Raw genomic sequence first — 21,854 nt, 5'->3', positions numbered from 1 at the left:
TTCAGCAGTATTTAAGAGAAATGTACTTTTAATAAAAGCTGAAGTTGATTCTTTGCTGAGGACCTTCTTGTAGCTTACTGTCTGGTGGTGACACGGTTGTCTGCAACGAGAGACAGTCCGGTGGTCGGCAGTGCATTACAAATGAGCTCAGATGTAAAAGAACCTTAAGTAAAAAGAAAGAAGGTACTTCCAAAATAATTTTTTTTTATATTAATTTCAAACAAATTTAAAAGGGCTAAAAGAAAATACCGTATGATAAAGGTTTTGAATCACTTTCAAATACAGGGGCAAATGAAAAGCAGTTAGGATTTGAAATAATTACAGAGGTGGTCATAAAACATAATTTAATTCGTTTAAATAAGATTTAACAGAATATTAATTAAATAACTAGTCAAGTAAATTATTAAATCACTTAACGTCAATATTACTTAACAACTGAACGTCATCAATATTTAACTAAAAAAAATAAATATTTCAGTTCTTAATCATGTATCTGCTACACAGTAACATCGAACAGGGCACGTTAACTGTTGTAGCCTGAAAATGTGACAAAAAATAGCAATAATAAAGAATGGTAATGCCCTTAATTATCATTAAAAAAAATACATAAGATTAAAAATCTCTTTTTATTATCAACTTATTGTAATCAGATAATTGTTGTTCATAATTGAATAGGTACAAAAATTGAATATTAAGCTCCTTAGAATATAGTACACTTTTACAAAAAGTATTGGTCACATTTTATTTTTGATTGAGGCTATAGAGCAACGGCACTTGAACAATTTTTTACAATAATATTTACATAAAATTGTCCTCATCATATTTAGTTTAAAACTGGCGATAATGAGCGACATGGCGATTGACTTATTTGTTCTTAAACTAATAGGTATGTATATATTTATTTACACATTTACTATTAAAGAAAAGTTGTTTTTGATATTTTACGAAGTTGATGAGATTCTTCAGTTGATTGGCTCGTAAGATGAATCAGGCATATCAGGGTAGCTGCTCCTTCCGTCTCGTCGCCACACTCTCTTCTCGCCGTAACGGCACTTCATGCCTGAAGGAGATAGTATCATAACTCAATTAGTATTATATTTTGACCAATTTTTCTTTATTTTGATGAATTCTAAATTTAAATTGTTCAGGATAATTACTGACATTTGTGCTTTTCAGTCACAGTTTTGACTTTATCTACAGAGGTCACATTCGTCGTGAAAAGTGATTCTGACATATAATTGCATTAAATCACAAGGGATAAATATTCTTATTGAAACGAATTATAACAGGGAAAATTTGTATGCCTACTGTTTTAAAACTTCCAAGGTTTATTGCACCGACTGCTGCCTCCAACATATGTATTTAAATATCTGTTGCAAGTCACCTGCACAATTGTTGAAGAAGTAGTAAAAGAATGGTTCTATCTAATGCGGATAAATTTCTAATTACCCTTCTCTATACGGCTGACCGATTGTGGTAGCTGAGAATAAGTAAGATTAGAAAAACATAATAAGGAAGTTATAAGTTGTTCTCGGTTTCCTCTAATGAAATAGACATGAAGATATAGAAGTTCAAATAAGATAAGTAAAGACAACTAAGTACCTCAGGGCTCGCTGTGGGATAAAGAGAGAGGTTGCAGTTTGGAAGGCAAACGACGGAGGGAGGTAGCAACTAAAATGCTTCAGTCAATTCGAAAAGCTGTTCCTTTTAAAAATAAAGGTTTTCCTAACTTATGTTCCAAAATCTAGTGACGACTTTAGTAAATTTATGAGCCACTCTAAAAGTACAAAAGAGTATTAAGTTATAAGTTTCAACATTTATTAACTGTGGAAGGAGAGGGCTTTCAAAAAGTGATGTTTAGAAATCTTCACCACTCCAATCTGACAAAGAAATAAAAGAAGTGTTAAGAGTAGTCAAGTCTCAAATGTTACATATATCCAAACTCCAGTTAAAAAAAAAAAAAGTCCTTCTTTTTTAATCTGAAGCTTTCACATATTTGGAGTAACATATTCATAGCCACTTAACTGTAAGGAAGTAGTATTAGGCCCGACAAAAAACACAAAAAACTAAAAACGTTGCCACGACCCTGGCCACACTAGACATACAGCTATCACTCACCAAGTTACATACAACAAATCGGCTACAAGTAGTAAATTGTTTAAAACTCACAGAATCTTTGGTAAAGTTTACTCTTTGCAATGGCAGTTATCCAGCTAATTATCGTGGCCGCTTCATGTACAGGGAATTCAAAGATAAAAAAAAAAAGGGATTCCTCAAAAAAAAAAAGGCAGGAAAATGCTGCTGACATAGCACTAAAGAAGTCCTTCGTTGATAGTCCATGGTGAGTTTCCAATCAGTGAGTTACGCAAGCATTGTCTTAATTCCTAGGCGAATTCCGTCCCTTTACAGGACTTCCAATATGATTTCTAACCACTGTTGTGAAAAATAAAGTCCTAGTTTTTTTCCTAAAATATGTTTAACCATCAATTTCTCATATTTCTGTAGAAAACAATTGGTCTGAACTTCTGCCAAATGAAAATAAGAATAGACGTGGTACTCACTCACTTAAAATCGATGTCTAACTCACCTTAAGAATTAAATAACGTATAGAACTAATCACCTTTCCCTCGGGATGTATCTACCACCCCACAATTTGTTTGTAACTTCTCAACTCTCAACTGTCTCATATCACCACGTTTGTTACCAGCTGAATTACCTTCCAATTACTTTAAGGAACTGTTAGTATGAAATCAAAGACGATTGAACCTTATAGGTTTTTCTCATCTCCTCTTTGATTAAATGCTAATGAGTTATTTTACAATAGTTATTTTTAACTGAAAACATTTTACTTCTCTACATTAGTATTTTAAAGAAAAATATTCCTTGTCTTTAGTACAGTTTTATTTAAATAGAACATGCTCTGTTTTATTTCCCAAGAATAATTTTTTCTTGATAAACTTGATCTCTGGGGCTTATTAAACACCATAGGACTATTTCACTTTAATTATAATAATAATATTAATAATTAATAATAGTAATAATAAAAATAACAGAGAGAAAGTCAGCTAAGCAAGCGATTTGCATACTGGATTCCCACGCGGTGATCCCGGCCTTTAGATTTTCTTTTATTGAGAGCTTCTTACAGCTTACAGTTCGGTGATGGACAGTGTGTTTGTAACGAGAGAACCACTGTCTGGAGGCCGGCAGTGCACTATTAAAAGCTCCGGGCGCCAATGACCTCAGAGTGGACGCGCCTTAAATTAAATAATATTTAATAATATAATGAGATGCGAACACTCACACAACTTTCCCTTCCTAAAATTCTCGAGATATTGACTTATGGAAACAATTAAGCGCACGTCAAAAGCCCAAAACGAATTTTCCCAGAAGAAATATTCAAATAAAAATTTTCTTAAACAATTAAGAAATTTAAATAAAATTTAAGAGTCATTTACGATAAAATCTTAGAAAAGTGAACAATCTATTCAGTGAAGCAGAACTTCAGGTTGTGGAATATTCAAAATACTTTTAACCCTCCTTCATATTATGGTGGGCACAAAACATTACATAATGAGTACATTAAATTCAAATGGTTTCTTAGATGAATACCTGACACATGATCGCAACAATTTACTTACCAAATAAAGAAAGGTAATCAAATAAATTATGAATTATTCAAAAGTGTAAATTTGCTCAGTTGATAAATAACTAACTGCATAACTTAAGAAAGAAATGATCAAAGTTGGGTGTTTTTCAACGTTATGCTTCTAGTGCATTTTTTGACGATGGATCAACCCTTATACGACTGTCCTGCCGGACAGTTTTAGTTTATTACTAGTGAAAAAAAAAAATCTATAAATATTGTAACAAACAAATTTATTTAATACTTTCCTTGGAGTATACATGATTCCCTGAAATAAAATTTTAATTAATAATTGATATCAAAATAAATGTGCTTACTAAAAAAGTTAAATTAAATAAGAAAAAAATTAATTAAATAAGCATTCGAAATGCGCAAAATTACTTAAATGAGACAGCACCAAGCAAAATTAGTTTTTCATGCATTAAGTGCGAAATAAAATTAGATTTTATAATGTAGAATTTATTGCTCCAAACTGAAAAATTAATTTCTCCAGTACAAAATATATTATTTTTAACGATCTTCTGCAAGGACATTAAAATCAGATAACCGATAAGTTAAAATGATCATTCATAAATTTTGTTAGGATTTAATATTATGCTATTAAGGAAAGAAAAAAATGTATAAAACAGAAGGTACTTTCATAATTTGCTGACGATTTTAAAAATGCCCAATTGTATTCTATGTAAGGAATAAAGATTTCAAAACAAAAATAAATAAAACTAAAGAACATACAAATTTGAAGTTATAGAATGATATATAGGAAGGTTCATTTTATACAAAATATGACTTAAGATTCAAAGGACGAAGACAAGTGTAGGACAACAGAAATTTATTTTTTGTCACAATCAAACCAAAAAACAAGAGCAAGTCAAAACCTTCTAATAATTAAAAAAATTCATGCAGTTAGATTAGATTTCGATAATACAGGCTAATAAATTCATGCAAAAAAAAAAAATTAACATTAACTTATAATTACACTAATCATTCACTAGATTAGGGCGGAACAAGTTCACAATTTTTTTAACATGCACTAATAGTCACACTTTAGTAACATTCTTTAAATGCCTACGTTGACTCTGCAATTTTGATGGCTCAAAGTTCTGGACTAGATGATTAAAGCAGGCAATCTGACAATTTTACTACTTTTAATTACGGCATCATTACTCTCCTGAATGAAGTGCACGTACAAAGTTCCTTAAATACTTAAATAACAGAAACCTTAACATTAACAAAAGTTAGAAAAAAGTTGAATGCGAAATATACTTTTTCACTCTCCTCTTAAAATGTTCATAAAACTTATAAAAGAATCATTTAGATGCAGTGATCAACGTTCAGTGGATTCAAATGAATCTCTAAAAAAACTGTGTTCAGCTCAAAGAATAAAAATTCCCTTTGCATACTCAATTTCGAAAGTAGTCAATCACAACCTTCATTTAATATAAAGAAAATAAAGTTTCTAGGAAGAAGAAAATTTTGACAAAGAACCACATTAACTAACCAGGAGAAAGAACCAAATGAAAATTGGATTTTTTATTATGACTGGAAAGTTCCCTTTAATCATTTCCGAAAAAATCAACTAGATTTTTTAATTTTTTCTTTTTTTTCCTTTTTTATTTTATCCATCACTGCCAAATTCTAACCAAATTTTCAACAATTTGCCTCAACATTAAAATCCTATTTAAGCCCCATTTATGATTTAAAAAAAGGCCGATCTTATTTGCAGCTTTTCCTTCTTTGTGTAATGTATTATCATTTTCAGTGGAGTTTTTATCTATGAACCTGAAACAGTTTAAAGTAAATAAGATATTTTAATTGAGGTAAAAGGTTCACTTATTCACTGGAGTCTTGATCATTGTAGGGGCTCAAGCAAGTTACTGTATTCTAATAATGCAAGAATGAATAAAATAACCACACCTTAACAAAATTTCTGTATTTAGTCATCAGTAATGAGTTTCTTTGAGCCATTAAAATTAAATAGTTTCACGAGAACTGAATAGAATTTACGTTGATCAGTAAACCAACACATTCTGAAGCAAATAATAAATAATCTCGGTTCACCCAAAGAATAAAACTATATAACTGAAGAACAAAAAGAGGATAATAAAACACAAATATTTTTTAAATAATATTTTTGATTTTAATATTTCATCTATATTTGTCTAACAATTAAATAAATAAAATAAAAAATTAAAAGAAAAAAGGAATCAAACTGTATTAAGCATTTAATGAAAATATATTTCCTTTAATATTATAAATAGATTGGCAATGCGGTTCAAAGCCATTATTATTACAAAGCCATCACTAAAATCATAACTTTCATTTTTTATCAATGCTTAAAGGCACAATAACTTATTTGTATGGAATGCATTTTTTGTGTGAGTGTAAATTGATTTACTTTTTGTTGACTATTTTTTAAATATTTCTTGTAGAAATTTATTATAATTGTTATTATTAAGACAAAACAACTTATTGTATATTTAAGACTTTACAAAAATTCTGTACCCAATTATTTTGCATTAAGGCACAAAAAGCACATTTTTCTATAATAAATACATCTTTTTTTTTTACTTAAATATTACTTTCACGTCAAAAATTATAATTATAAAGATAAAAAAGAATAATTTTAAAAAAGCTGAAGGAAGATTTGTAACAACTTTTGTGGTTTTATTTTCCTCAACATTTTTTTTTTTAATATATTCACCTTTTGATCATTCTAGATTGGACGGCATAAGTCAATTGTTTATATTAAGTAGAATTGCCAGTTTATGTGATCAACAATCAATATTGTCAAAACTATTCTTCCGCAATTAACTATATTTTTGTATTGTTTTATTAGCCATGAACAATGACCTCCCTTAATCTCCCTTAATTTTAAATACCAGATTCACCAAATTTTGCTCCCACTTTTCATTTTCTTTACAAATATTATTGGAAACGATATTATTATTGAAAGTAAATAAAAAATAGATAAAGAAATTATAAATAAAAGATCCAAAAATCCTTTCTTAAATGATAAATAATGAAATGTTGCACGAAAAAAGTGGAAGGATTGCTTAGAGCTTGTGCAAACTGTATTTTAACTCTAAACTACACCACACTTCGATTACTTCAAATATTAAATAATTATAACTAATAAGTAGAATTGAAAAGATAAGAATAAAAGAAATTTGTAATACCAATTCACACGAGAGGTGGATGTAGTGTGGGAACTTTCTGTCATTAGCTTGACAGGACGGGGGGAGATTTTGAGCCTGCTCTTAAGAGCAACTATAAGTTTTATATAAAAACAATCACACATTTTCAAATTATTACCGACCATAAAACGGGGCCTGGCAAAAAGCTAGTAAGAAAAACCATCTCAACCATCAAACTAATTAACACCACTCTTTTGAATCTATTCAGTTCGCACCTCTTGCTTGTCACTGACCGGTGACTTATAAAAACTTCTTTTATCTGCTCGACATGTAATGATTTCCATGAAGTTATAAACTTGACCCTTTTTTCCTATATTTGTTTCTAGAGTATATTTTTAAAATAAAGGTCATAACGTTTGGTGAACATTCTGCGATTGTAACTCGTCAATATTACAATGTTGGTATTGTTTTATTTCATTTTTTTTTTTTTAAGTAATTGAAGGTAACTTACTACGTATGGAGTTCTGTCTTACCATTACTTAATTAAAGGAATAATAAATATGTTTGTAGCATACAAAATTGTTACAGTTGATACAACATTTTACTTATACTGAATAAATTCACATTCAAAGAAAAGAATATAAAAGAAAGAAAAATAATAATAATATATAGGAACATCAAACAATACAGCCAAGTTGCTACTTCAAAATCCATTATTGAAAAGTATATAAAAACAAATTAATAGTACATAACATAAAATAATCATAAGTAACATGCTATACAACTTAAGAACTTTTGAAGGTTTCACTTTTTAGTTTAATTTTCTCCGCTCCTACACAAAAAATAATAATAATAAATCTACAAATTAAAATTAGGTAGTACTTTGCAATAGAAAAATAAAATTATATCTAAACTTTCACATTCCTAAATATGAAAAAAGCAACTGCAAAATACTCTCTTTGGTCATGTAAGTTTGCTTTTTAACATTACTTAACATTATCATACAATTATATATAAAGAAAGATGTTTATAAATTACATTATCTGCTATCGTTGCTTATTTCATTTTTAATATAAAAATAGAAGTAGATTAATAGAGAAAACATATTACGATGGGAATGGAAGTAAGAAAATATACTGTTTCATGCACTGTCCAAGAAACAGAGAAAAACTTAAAAAATAGCATTTTCTAGTTTGGTTTTGCTTTCTTAGTTTTTGAGGTAAGGGAGAGGGAGGCAGAGAGAGAGGGGAGAGGGGAGAGAGATATAAAAGAATCACATTGGCCATGCTCTCACTACAGATATTGGCGTATCTTTGTTCGCCGTTGCATTATTGGTTGGAGATCCATTGCTTACTCGAGTGAGTGTAGTCTCTGGTAGCGCTACTTCGGCCATTTCATTCCGTCGGGCAGCTTTCCTTTCTCGGGCCAACTTCTCACGGTTCATTCCTGATCCTGTTGATTTTTGGTCCATTTTAAGTGAAATTTATGTGGTAAAGTAACAAAAACAAAGCAAACTGGTGAAAAACAGGGCAAGTCCCTGCTTCATTCTACTGGTTGCCCAACACCCATTAAAAAAAAAAAGTTCATATTTTTGGTTAAATGTTTTAGAAGGTTAAACTTAATCATAAAATTATAACTTTTTGTAAATAAACTGTTGAAACAATTTTTTAATTACCTCAAACTTGCTTTGCATCCTTTATATTTATTTTGCACAAACAAAATTTTAATAAAATTAACTACAATGAATTAATTTCGAATTAACTAACATAAATTTGTCAAAATAATCCGTAAAAATCAACTCATTTTATGGGTGAAATGAAAATGAAAATTGTTTATTTAATTTTTGTTAATAAGCTTAAACCAAGATTACATTTTTATTGAGTCTACTGTTAGGTTAGTTAATTTTTAATTGTAAATAAGTTTGTTTAAATCACAACTTTAATCAGACGGCACATAACCAACTTCATCATACTATCATTCATTTTATCTCACATTCCTCTTATAATTTCTTGAAGTGTACCTATCACGGTAATTTTACGATGAATTTTTACAATCTCTGACGCTACAACTATGACATTTACAAAAAAATAATGAAGTTCTTCATTTATTTATATTTTTTTAAAACTCCGCTGATTAAAAGGCTTTCTCAGCGATTAAGCATCTCGCTCTTCAGGGCATAACTTTTGCTAACTTGTTTATAAAACAGTTCCATTTTTTTTTTTAGATTTTTGTATAGAAAACTTATTTCCACCTAGCACGTAGTAAGCTTCTAAGGACTGTGGAAGACTTCTACAAAAAGCAAGAAGCGTGAATGTAATCGTAACTGTCTCCAGAAGGATAATTTCAGATGGAAAAGGTTACTCTTCTAAACATCTGGTTTTTTAAACAGTTGTTGCCTCCTCTTTTCATATGTGATCTCCATCCAGAAAATGAATTCAAATTCCCTCTTAGCAAGATATTTCCATTTCTTATTTTAATATTATTATTATCTTTTTTATTTATATCAAATTTCTGGAAAGTTTTCACAAATTAAACAAATTCTTTCTTTCCATAGCCGTAATAACAACCAATAAATTTAGTGTGCCAATCCTTCCTTTTTAGGAGCCATTTACAGACAGAGCCTATGTATTCACTATTCTTGCAGATCACTACACTTTATTCTATTTATTAATCTCTTAAAGAAAAAGGATTACCCATGAAATCTATTTTTTTAATCTATTTATAAAAGACAATCCTACAAAAAGTGACCAACCAGTGGACTTTTGATAAAACATTATTATGGAATTTTTGAACTAATAAATTGCTTCTTTCTTCATTCTTAGCGTAAGTATTGCGGTAATTATTTTGGGCAGAGCTTATAAAATAGAAACGCAGATCGTTAAGTTGAGAAATGGTTTGATATTGACTTAATTTTTCGTAGAATGATAAACGATACTTGAGTTGATAATGTTGAAAAACGCACTTGATGAAATGTCTAGTGATACTGAAGATCACCCATTGAAGTGCCATACGATTCGATTATGTATTGTAAGTCAAAGAAAGTTAGAGTCAGTTAATTTTTTTTTTACTTTTCACTTTCGAAAACTATAATTTAATTAACCTAGTCAAAAAAAACCTACCCTCTTATAAGTAAAATGTTCGTACTTATCCTCAAAATCTTACACTCTAATCTTTTCGTATAAAACAAAAAGTTCAAACCATGACAAATGTGAACATTAACTAAACTAAAACTTGAAAAAATATCACAAACCAATTAAAAAAAAAAAGAACGAAAAACAAGCTGAACGTAATAATTTAAAAGCATTATTTAATCAACTGTTAGATATTGCGAAAATAAGGCTGATGGATATTGAAAATATGGTTATTGCTAGATATAGGAGTATGTCGCTGTTTTTCCATCTGTGCAAGCATGTTTTTGGCAACCCTGACCGGTTTCGACGGCTGAAATTCCGAAACCTGTTACGGATACCAAAAAAACATGCGTGCTAAACGATGAAGTCAGCTTTAATATAAATATACTAACTATAGTGAAGGCATGAATTTATGTAACCAAAAGAAACAAAACCAAGCGAAAAACAATAAAAAAACATGCTTGTATTATTTCGATTTGTAAATAAATTAAATTTATCTTTCTATTATTCTAAAAGCTAATTTCTAGTAGGTGACTTTCTCTTTTGGTTGCTTTTAAAGTGTTAGTATAAATTCTGTATCTTCTTAAAATAATATAAAACTAGGAATGCTTCTTAAAGAAAGAGGTGATACAAAATATACATTCATTTTAGCTTACACTTTTACCTACGTACTCTTTAAGATTTGATTGTTTTCAATACTAAAATAAATCTACGTATTTATACACAAATGTATATGTTAAAAGTAAAACAGAAACGCTAAATTGGTTTTTCCAAAATTAGAGAAAGGTGATTTTGACAGTTATGATAAAAAAAGTTATATATTGTACTTAAACATACATAACAATAATTTGTTATAGCATTATTAAATTATCAATAAATACTAAATTTTCTCTTTGTAGTAGTATTAATATTATACACCTCTTAATAAAGTAAAAAAGTTGGTTACAGTTTCAAACATGATAAATTGTTTTAGTAATTAGCATCAATGAAAGTTTCAAACCTACTAAGTGTTCTTATTTAAGAATTTTCATCCTGAAAGATTGCAGTATAAAAGTCCGGCGGTACTAATTAATTCTTAACGTCACATAAAAAAAATATATCTGACCATTTTTGATCTGTTTCCAATAGGTTGTGGTTAGGTAGCGTTAATAAACTAACCCTGTACTATCTGAAAGTGTAGTTAGGTCCTGTCCGAAAACGATGTTTAATAAATTTATTGAAACCTTTGTGTAGCACGTAAATTAAACGGCCTAGTGCGCTTGTACCAGACTTTTAGAACATGGTTAGGTTCTCTAACGGCTCTGTTCGATTGAAAATAAATTTTAAGATGGTTTTCCAGTCATATGGAAAAGCCAAATAAATATTGAAAATCTGCTGGAATTCCGATGGAATACCGAACTCTCACAGTTCATGCTTCGTAAAATCACAAAAAAATCACAAGTTGTGAACTAAAAGATCTAATATATATAGATTATATATGTATACATGCAACTCCAAAGACCTTTATATACATAGACGATCAACCCTTATACAACTGACCTACCGGAAATGAGACCGAATATTGTTAAAACTTATTTTATTTTGCCAATGTTTCAAACTGAGAATGTACGTTTGAGTAGGTGACAAATTTTTCATTGATGTAGAATTTAACAAAAAATCATTTTTGGGACTGTAACATATTTCATTTCATTGATAATAAAATGTCTTCTTTAATGTCACTATCGATTAGAATATATTCCCTCCATAATTTAAAAATAACAAAAATAATACATGCGATTACGGAATCACAACACAATACATTATAAAATAAATTTTAATCTTCATGCATTTATCATTATTATTATATTAAGCGCCTTTTCATACCTGAGCACACTTATTTAGGTATAGGATAAATATTTCACCTTTATTAAATGCAGAACTTTTTTTTAACAAATCACTCTTAAACAAACGAGTTTTATGTCCACTTGCAAAAATTAAGATATAGCGATAATAACCACCTTATCAGCAAAACTTAGTCAATTGGAATCGATTTCTTTTTTCCAATATCGGAAATTATTTAACCAGGAAACGCGTATATGTTTGTCCGAAGTCGCCCGTATTCACATATATCTCGCCCGTATTTAATATTTCTCCCAGCATTAAATCCTGATTCTACAAGATATGAGATACGGAAAGTTTTTAATAACTTAAATATAATTTTCTAACATATAATATTTGTGTATACCACAGACATCTTTTTATTCGGCCTTAGGTTTCATGTCAATCACTGTCCAAATCTACAAAAAACCCTATCGCCCTCCATGAAAGCTTGAATCGCCTAGTGGTTGATAGGGACCGTGTTGAACAGGTCTAAGCGATTGACATTTTGCGTCTTTTGGGCTTCAAACTTAGTGAAAATACCTCTCCATAGGCGTAGGAGAAAGCAAACATGAACATAAGTTTGGCGACACTGTAGGAAACGTACTTAGAAGAATCTATAGTATATATTGAAACCAATGGTTTATATGAATAAATGGAATTATTCATATAAAGGCTCACCTAACAGACGCGAAAGAAAGATTCGTTGTATAGAGCAAGAATAAAGTACATCAAGAAAAACTGAATCCTCTCATAATACAAGCAATTTAATAGCAAACCAGCTATTATGTTGTAGTAAAGTAAAGTAATTGCCTATTTTTTCAGGCGGGCTTTACATCCAACTACCAATAAGGTGTCGTGAACGGAGGCGACTAGCAGCAAACATATTTTACAGTAAATTTCTTTTATTAACCATTAAATAAAATTCATGGCCTAACCCCGGGAATCGAACCCAGTACCACAATACATATTAGCTTTACAGGTCTCACCTCTAACCGCTCGGCTACCGTGGCGCCTAAAACCAGCTTTATTAATATAAACGTAATTAGTATTTATCTTCAATTAGTACTTTCATTCATTATAGTTCTAATTTAGATTATTTTAAATGATATTATTATTTTTATTTTTTGGCGCATCGAAAACTAGGCCATAATTGCACCTTATTATTATCAATATTAATTAGAAGGCGGTTTGAAGGCAGCACAAATTTAAAAAAAGCAAAACATCAACGAATTGTTGCTTACCAGCATAACTAAGCAGTACTGGAAGGAAGATCAGTCCATGGGCAGCGCCGAAAATCACTATTCCCATATACATACGGAAATAGAATACTTGGAATATCTGTGACTTAGCAAAGCCAAGTACTAAAATTCCTCCAAATTTGGTTAAGGTTATGCCTGAAAATACCTAAAAAAAAAAAAAAATATGAAATTAATAAGAAAATACATATAATGTTCATCTGATTTTTGTTGAAACAATTTTAAAGATTTAATCAAATTATAGCTTTCTGCAAGTCCCATTATTACAATGAAGCTAGTGAACTGTACGTTGTTCAATTCATCTATCCTTTTAAAACTAAATCTAAGTTTGAAGAAACGTTAATTAGTAAGTTGCGGCAAAGGATTCGTACACAAGATTTTTGTTGATATACGTTATTTAAATTCGTAAAAAGATATTTTTGTTGAAACTACCAGCGGAATTTAAAGGGCTAAATGTGACAAGTAGGACAGGAATTTCGGCGATTTATCCACAAAAAAAAATATTTGACTGTTACGAATAAATTCATATTATCTTCAAAACTGCTTTTTAATACAACAGAAACCTTTGGAATATCCTGTACTAAAAAGCAAGAGCAAATATTGGTGTACACTTATCCTAAGGATAATCCTTAATAGATATTTCAGATGCCCTTTAAAAATCACCGATATCTTCTAATTTTAACTCCTTTCTTATATTGTTTTACAACGCGAATTACAACAGTTAAACGAATTAAAGGATTTAATTTATTTTATCATATTATTGTTTTAAAAAGAACGAATCACTTTTCATAAATATTTATATTCAAAATACTCACCGAACTACCCATATTCGTTAGTGCTTCAGATGCCCTCAGTATCCTAGTTTCTTTAGATGAAGAAGCGAAGGAATGTACTAAATGACTGCAAAATTCAACAGCTATGCCTATGGCCTGCAAATTAATTATGTTATCGTTATCAATCTTTCACTGTGAAGCAAAAGAGAAAAGAAAAACCAGAATTTATTTTTGTTTTGAGGAAATGTGGGCTTACAACGTTCATTACCAGTGCTAACTCATTTTCGAAATTAGAGTTAATCGCTAATAATTTTATTTCCAGCACAATATATGGGAAAAATTAATGAAAAAAATTTACAAAAAAAACAAAAAACTCACCATGACTAGATTTACAAGTGAAACTGCGTTGAGACTGACTCCCCAGAAATACATAAGACCAGCCATATCAACTATTATCATAAATATAGTGACTACAATTACAAATGCTGAGCAAATATCAAATCCCATCAGTACGGTTGTTACTAAAAATATTGTTAGCAGTGATATGCCAATTGATTTAACCGTATCATACCACATGGTTAGGTATTGTTCGTAAAAAACGTAGAAAACACTGCAATAAAATAAATAAATAAATGACATTAATAAGATTTTATTTAACTTAAATTGATTATAACTTATTTAAGCTAGATAGAAGTAATTTTTGTAAATAATAATAATAATAATAATAATAATAGTAAACATTGAAGTAAATTTTACATACCTATAAGGAAATACTTGAACTTTTGTCTTCGAACCTATCGCTTGTAATTGACTATTTATAGTGTTAGTAATATTTGCAGTAATTACTCGAGCTTCTCTAAGCGCTCCATAATAATCTGAAGATGTCTTTAATATTGTATGGAATGCCATAAAATAACTTGCGCCAACATTTGCCAAATTACCCCGGCCAAGTTTATAATTCACTGCCTATTAATCAAAAAAAAGTATTTAGAAAAAAATTAAAGTACCAAAAAAATAAAAATAAGTGGCTATAGAAGCCCTTTAAGGAATTTAAAGCAAAAAAATAAATAAAATAAAATAGTATAAAAATAATAAAAAATAAATCTTGACAATTTTTCTTTTAATCCTTACATGCGAATATGCTGCATGACCGCCTTTAGCGCACGAGTAAGTTGGATTATCGTCCAAGAAAAATGGAAGATATTTAGAAAAACTAACAGGATCTGGTCTTCCTGTGTAATTATCGTAGCCAATATCACAGTTTGAGCATGAAGGATCTGAAAGTTGGTAAATAAATTCTATTTTTATATCTTTAGTATGTAATAAAATTAATTTATCTTGACTGAAATTGGAATTATTTTTTCATCTTATTGGATTAATAAAACAGTCACTAAAATGGATGAACAATAATAAAAAAAATGTTAAGTTATCAAATCTAGTTATGACTAAACTAAAGAAATATCTTCTTTTCACGATTTAAGGATGCGAGAATTAATTCATTTATAGATTCAATGCTAAGAGGGACCATTAATGCCTAACAAGTTTCATTTCTTGCGTTATGAAGTTAAGTAATTAAAGTAAAGTAATTGCCTATTTTTTCAGGCGGGCTTTACGTCCAACTACCAATTAGGTGTCGTGGACGGAGGCGACTAGCTAACGTACTTTACTGTAAATTTCTTTTATTAACCATTAAATAAAATCCAAGGCCTAAAGTCCGGGAATCGAACCCAGTACCACAATACATATTAGCTTCGCAGGTCTCGCATCTAACCGCACGGCTACCGTGGCGCCTCTCTTGCGTTATGATGTTTTCTTACTTCACATTCTGTAAACTATTTCCAAAACAACCCGAAAGTCATGACATGAGTGCAGAATGCTGTTCCATTTTAAAAGTTGAATCATTTTGGACTTTTGAACCTTCAATACCACAATTCCGAAAAGTTATGAGTAAGGTCACTGTTCTATTTTAAAATCTGATGACTGGAATTTTCTAAATCTTCAATAATCTCCAGTTCCAAATTTAAATTATACTTTTAAACATTACGGAAGTAAAGAGAAGCGGCGACATAAAGAATTTTGCCTCTAAAAACTTTAATGTTCAGCGATTATACCGATTTTATGTTCGGTCGTCCGGTTTGATCTTAAAGCGGTAACAAAATTTATTTTCATTTCCCATATATAGGATGAAGATAATTCAACTATGCTTTATCAAATCACTTCAACTATCTTAATCGTTAAATTAATTTTTAAAAGTTCAGTGCACTTACTATCGTGAGGACAGTAGGATTCATTGCCTGGAAAATATTTACAACACTCCTTAATACTGGACCAATCAAAATAATCATCTACCCACGAAGATGATGGTCTTGCGATGAACGTACTATAAAAAGCAAATAAATAACATAAAAACTTGTAGAGAAAATAACTTTTTTTCATTATGACAACAGTATTATTTTAAAGCATATAGGAAAACTTTTTTAAATGTTACAAGAATAAGAAAATTACATTAATAAGTTAATACAATTTTTTAATTATAAGAATTAATACCTTTCTGGTTGTTTTGATGCTATGTACACTTGAGCAGTAAGAGAATCCAAATTACAGCGTTGACTTCCACAAATTAAATTCTGAGTGTTAGTATCCGACATATTTAACCCTGAAGTTACTACAAAATAAACTGGAGCACCAATTGATAAAAATTCTCGGATATACTACAAACAAACAAAAAAAAATTCATAATTGTTAATTTATTTTGAACAGTAAATAATTAGGTAAGTATGTAATTAAAACCAAACTAACCCTGAAATATTTGTGCACATAAGAATCTTCGGGCATTGATAATTCCTGATCAAGACCAATACTTATGTAAGGCAAAGTGGATATGGATACACAAAGCCAACCAAAGAATATAACCATAACGGTCGGACGTGTAAGACGATTCATTAGAAAAGGTACATATAAAGATTTAAATAGTCTGTACAAAAGGCCTTCAGGCGGATGTTCATTCTTAGATGAAGCGTGGAAACAGCAGACAATGTCTAATCGATTCTCCTTAAAATTTGCAAAAAAGAACTCTTATAAACATTTTTTTTTAATTATTATTTTTGTACTTATCCATTATTTTGTAAATATATATATCTCAAACTTATGCGTAAAATATTCACAATAAATTAATAAAAACAAAACTTACAGATTGTCGGATTGTGTCTAGTGCTAGAAGTGACACAAAACAAGTTATTTGAAATAAGAAATCCAAGAATAAGGCCATTCCTGCGTATAATGCGAACGCTTTTACTGCTGGCATATCCGAGAGACCACCTAATTGAGGAAGAAAAAAAAAAGAGATTAAAAATTCGGGCAGCATGATTTGCAGAATAAAACAATATTTGAAAATTTAGAAAAATTTGCAAGAATATACAATCTTTTAAAGCCTACGAGGGTCGTTTGAAAAGTCCGTGCAAAGTCAGAGAGATAGCACCACTGGCGCGTATCGAGGTTATGTTTAGTTAGTAGCATCTCTTGGAAGAACACACACCAAGTTTCAGCCAGATCGGTCTATTTCTTTGTGTTTGGCATTCGTTTGAATCGAGGAAGTCGAGTGATTTTCAAAAAATGGACGAAAAAGAATTTCGTGTGTTGATTAAACACTACTTTATGAAAGGCAAAACGCCTCAGGAGACTAAAGAGAAGCTTGATAAACATTATGGTGACTCTGCACCTTCGATTAGAACAGTTTATAAGTGGTTTCAAAATTTTCGGAGTGGCCATATGGGCACAAGTGACGCTGAACGTTGAATAGGGCAATTAGAAAATCTTTTTCTTTTATATTATCAAATTCTGATGTTCTCCTCGCACATTTTATAAAATCATTTTTTTGTCAAGTAAGAGAGATTTTTTAATACGTAGTTAATTTTTTGCAACACTAATATGCAATTACTCTAACAAAATAAATCACCCACCAAGAAAGAAGCAGCAGGACTCCGAAAGGCTGGTAAGCAATACGGAAGGGCCAACAGCTGCTAAAACCCGGCCAATATGTTCTTGATAAGTTTCACTTTCTAACTTCGGAAGCCTCTGGTGAGTTTGTACTAAAATGAAAATATTGTCTACTCCCACAGCTAACACTAGGAATGGTATAACCTGAAAAAAAGAAAAAGAAGAAGCAATGATATTATTGTCTGCCCCAATTTGTTTTAAAATTTCTAAAAACCATCATTAAATTACACAATACCTCCATAATGATAAGAGTTGCCGGTAATCCAACGAATCCAAAAAATCCTATTGATGAAGCAACAGAAGAAAGGACAATAATTATCCCTCCAAGACCAAGCGTGATTTTACTGTCTTTCTGTAAAGGATAAAAAAGCAATATTGACAATTAAATTTTTAAAAAATTATAAAATATTTAATAATTATAATTATTATTATATTATAAAGGAGGATTTGCTCTATATTTTAAAGATTTGGGAATTTTATCTTTTTTAGAAAAAGAGAAAAAAATTGTCAAAGTTGGGTGTTTTTCAACGTTACTCTTTTTCGTGCAGTTTTTGACGATCAACCCTTATAAAACTGTCCTACCGGACAGTTTTAATTATTTGGTACATTCTGTCTTAAATTGAATGTTTAATATTGCTCATGAATGAACATTTATCAGTGTTCACAATGAAAATTTACCAATCTATTTATGTAAAGAAACCAAAAATTTTATAAACAATCTTTCTTGTAAACTGAGAAAAACAGGCATTCTTATAAATTATACATCTTTAAACCAACTGTTTTTTTGTTTTTGTTTGCCGAAACTAATTTTTTTAGAAACGAACTTACACAGTCGTAAACAACTATACAACATTCAAAATTTAAAAACTGAACTTACAAGAAGTGTTGAACAACTTGTCATGTGGCCCAGGGCGATGGCAATGTATATAAACATAATAATATAAGAGACAAGTATTGTCGACACATCAGACCTAGATTCACGATCTAACTCATCTTCTATAGATCTTTCCGCAGAGAAAGCAATATCCATGAAATCGGGCTTATTTTTTGTCCAATTCTTCATGAAATCAATGTACCTGAAATGATAAATAAAGTTATAAACATTTTAAACAGAAATACGAAACTTAATGACAGCAAATAGAGACTTTTAATAGAATTCAGTATTCGATAATCAATACAATGGATTATGCTGAAATAACAAATTCCCAAATTCACTTTTGTGAAGTATCAAAATTATGGAGCCAAACTTTTGACTTCTTTTAATCATTAATTTCCCTTTTTACTAGATAATTTACGTTTGTAACTTTTCAATATTTTTTCATACAAGAAAGTGCCTGAAATCTTGAAATAAACAATTCAAAACGTGAAATTTCGACTGTACCTTATATTAATTTATTTTTATTTTAACTTTGTTGCAACTTTTCTTCAGGATTTTGATGATTGGGGCCTGTACACAGTTTTGATTTTTTTAAAAATAAGTTATAAATAAAAAGATGGCAATGAACTTTGATGGAAGTTCTTATGCGATATTCATCTACATTAAAAACAGTAACATTAGATTTCATCATTTAAGTAAACTTTAAACTAATGGACGTCTGCCTAACTCTGTTTTAAATGTTCATTATTTATTAAACAACAACCATCGAATTTGTTCCGTATTAGAATAATCATTAGAATATTAATGGAACAATAGAGCGAAACTACTCACTTAGATTCCCATTGAAGTGCTGGAGTTAACATTGATTTATCGTGGAAATTGTTAACCAGGAATGTCAATATAATAGCTGTGGCCTTTTCATAAGATGCATTGTTTAAGAGACGTTCACCTGGATGTAGAAATCCTCCAAGGGCTATTGCTGGATCTACCGGACCACCATACAAAGCAAGGCAATTTGTATTGTACGGATTTCTATAATAAACAATAAAACATTAATTATAAATAGCATAACTCTGGTATAAAAACCATTGCCAACACAGTTGACAAGCAAGTTTGAATTGTAAGAAAGTTACACGCATCTAGAATTATATATACTACACCCATTGAGCTACAAAAAATTATACAATCTTTTAATAAAGAACATTTATTTTCACTTACTGAGAGCATTGTTGAATATGATCCAAATAATTAGTGACATAACCCTGTGGATCAATATCTTCATTTTCAAAAGTTTCTAAATCATCTTGAAAATAGCCCCATATACTTTGTAAAACACAATGTTTAACTTTAGTTGGCTCAGTAAATGGAGACGTTAAAGGTGCAAAACAAATTTTCTCTAATCCTGCATTATCATTTTGGCCCAACTGTCAAACAAATCACATTAAATTTCAAACTAATTTACGTTTTATACAAAAAAAAAAAAAGGTATTAAAATAAGTAAATATTGTAATTAGAAATCTGATTGAAAATATAATAAAATTGAACTCACTGCCTGAATTTCTTGCTGAAGTTCTAAAACTTTCAACAAAAATTCTTTGTGATAAACTGGACCAAATTCAATTATTCCTTGTGATGTATTATGTAAAACCTGGAAAAAAAATTAAAAATTATTTTTATCAAAAGTTGTAGAATTTAGTTGTAACAGCAATAATACAAGTGTTTTATAAAATACACTCAAATCAAATGTTAATATTTTGATTTATTAATATACTGAATTAAGAGTGGATGACTAAATTCTGAAAACTATTTTATCTAACGCAATGCCTGGCCTGTCAATTGTACATTTCTGTTTGATAATTTTGCTGCTTTGTAAATCAAGCTATAGCTTTTTCCCAATTATCCCAATTAGAACTTGCTAAACAGAATCACCTTCAACGGCGCATCTGTACCCTAGATTATTGAGAAATCATCCTGACAAAGTTTCTTTCATATCTTTTCACATATCTTTTCAATACACTGCATTACTATAGACTGCTAATAAATGTAGTTAAGAATTCTATGCAATATAATATCCCTGCGTTCCTTGCAGATATTTAGTTATTTAGTTGAAGTTTAAATTCAGTTAACCAACTGAATGTTAGCATTTTATGTTGTATTCCCTCCGGTGAATTTATATTAAACATTGATAGTAACAAAAACGAAAAATTTAAACACTTATTAAGGCCAGATGAGTGACACAACTGATTATATTAACTAATGGCCGTCTGTCTAACTTTGTTTTCAACGTACATTATTTATCAAAATGAATGCTAAGGGCATTACTCTTTAACAATAACCATCGAATTAGTTCCGAGTTAGAATACTAATAAATCGATATTAATAAGCGTTTCTTTTGCTATTTCAAGTAAATAAAGAAAGAGATAATATTTTAAATTAAAAATAAATAAGCAGCTAAAATAATCTAAATAATCTTAAATTAAAAAAATATTCTAGCACCGTCAGACCAAGTCATCTAATAAACGATAACTAGTACTTACTGGAGGTAAATCTACAGCACGAATTATGACTTGTTCAGTTCTGTAAAATGGACCAAAGTGTTGATCAAAATATTCTCTTTCTAATCTTGATCTTGAATGTGGTGAAGCCCAAAGTTCAACAGGATCAGTAGTTACTCTTAAATACTTGATTCCATGGCCTAATGCAGTAACCACACAAATGCCAAGTAGTAGAGTAGCCCATGGATGTGTTGCACACACTAAAAAAAAAAAAATAATTAAAACAAAAAATGAATATTTTATGAAAAATCGTAAATATGCAAGAAAAGTGAAAAAGGCGCACGATAAGATCTGGGAGGGTTCAAAACAGTACTTTAAAGGCCCGAATCCTCCTGCTTGACTAGATTAGATTTCAAGTCTTGGGACTGCAACTAGCAAAAATGTTTATCAAAGTATTCTTTCAAAAATTAAAGAGAAACTTGCATTATCAGTACAGAGGGAATTCCTAAAGGTAATAGTGAGTCTGCTCAATGAGACAACTATAACTTGCCGACAAATGTCACCGCACGTCTTGTTTCATTGAGGAAAAATACGTTTTCTGACATACGAGGGGAAGCAAAAGCGTGTTTCCTTAAATTGTATTTTGTCTCAAACGACTTAAGGGCCAATTAATGTTAAACTTCAATGTT

The 21,854-nt window shown here is 30.0% G+C and overlaps 1 protein-coding gene across 9 annotated transcripts in view; it reads right to left on the bottom strand.

Moving 5' to 3' along the window:
* Positions 1-329: 329 nt before the first annotated feature.
* Npc1a (Niemann-Pick type C-1a) overlaps positions 330-21,854 on the bottom strand; it is a 60,352-nt gene continuing 38,827 nt past the window's right edge. For 2 of the 9 annotated variants that reach the window (XM_074122530.1, XM_074122535.1), the window contains 17 exons: positions 21,208-21,425; positions 20,220-20,318; positions 19,889-20,094; positions 19,502-19,702; positions 18,671-18,869; positions 18,029-18,145; positions 17,757-17,937; positions 16,988-17,115; positions 16,597-16,848; positions 16,345-16,508; positions 16,065-16,177; positions 14,929-15,074; positions 14,558-14,763; positions 14,176-14,407; positions 13,840-13,953; positions 13,010-13,172; positions 5,858-8,229 (listed from right to left, as the gene is read on the bottom strand). In XM_074122530.1, the coding sequence (XP_073978631.1) occupies positions 8,051-8,229; positions 13,010-13,172; positions 13,840-13,953; positions 14,176-14,407; positions 14,558-14,763; positions 14,929-15,074; positions 16,065-16,177; positions 16,345-16,508; positions 16,597-16,848; positions 16,988-17,115; positions 17,757-17,937; positions 18,029-18,145; positions 18,671-18,869; positions 19,502-19,702; positions 19,889-20,094; positions 20,220-20,318; positions 21,208-21,425 (2,918 nt within the window). In that variant the 3' untranslated portion in view covers positions 5,858-8,050. Of the gene's footprint in view, positions 1,061-2,587; positions 3,912-5,857; positions 8,230-8,452; positions 8,472-13,009; positions 13,173-13,839; positions 13,954-14,175; positions 14,408-14,557; positions 14,764-14,928; positions 15,075-16,064; positions 16,178-16,344; positions 16,509-16,596; positions 16,849-16,987; positions 17,116-17,756; positions 17,938-18,028; positions 18,146-18,670; positions 18,870-19,501; positions 19,703-19,888; positions 20,095-20,219; positions 20,319-21,207; positions 21,426-21,854 lie in introns of those variants that run through there. The other 7 variants (XR_012456653.1, XR_012456654.1, XR_012456655.1 and 4 more) reach the window with 7 other exon arrangements.

This window comes from Rhodnius prolixus, unplaced genomic scaffold (assembly GCF_049639745.1).
Source record: "Rhodnius prolixus isolate KJV_2025 unplaced genomic scaffold, Rpr scaffold_8, whole genome shotgun sequence".
Taxonomy (NCBI): Eukaryota; Metazoa; Arthropoda; class Insecta; order Hemiptera; family Reduviidae; genus Rhodnius; species Rhodnius prolixus.
The sequence above is the reverse complement of the archived record's forward strand: the minus strand, read 5'-3'. Positions and strand labels throughout refer to the sequence as shown.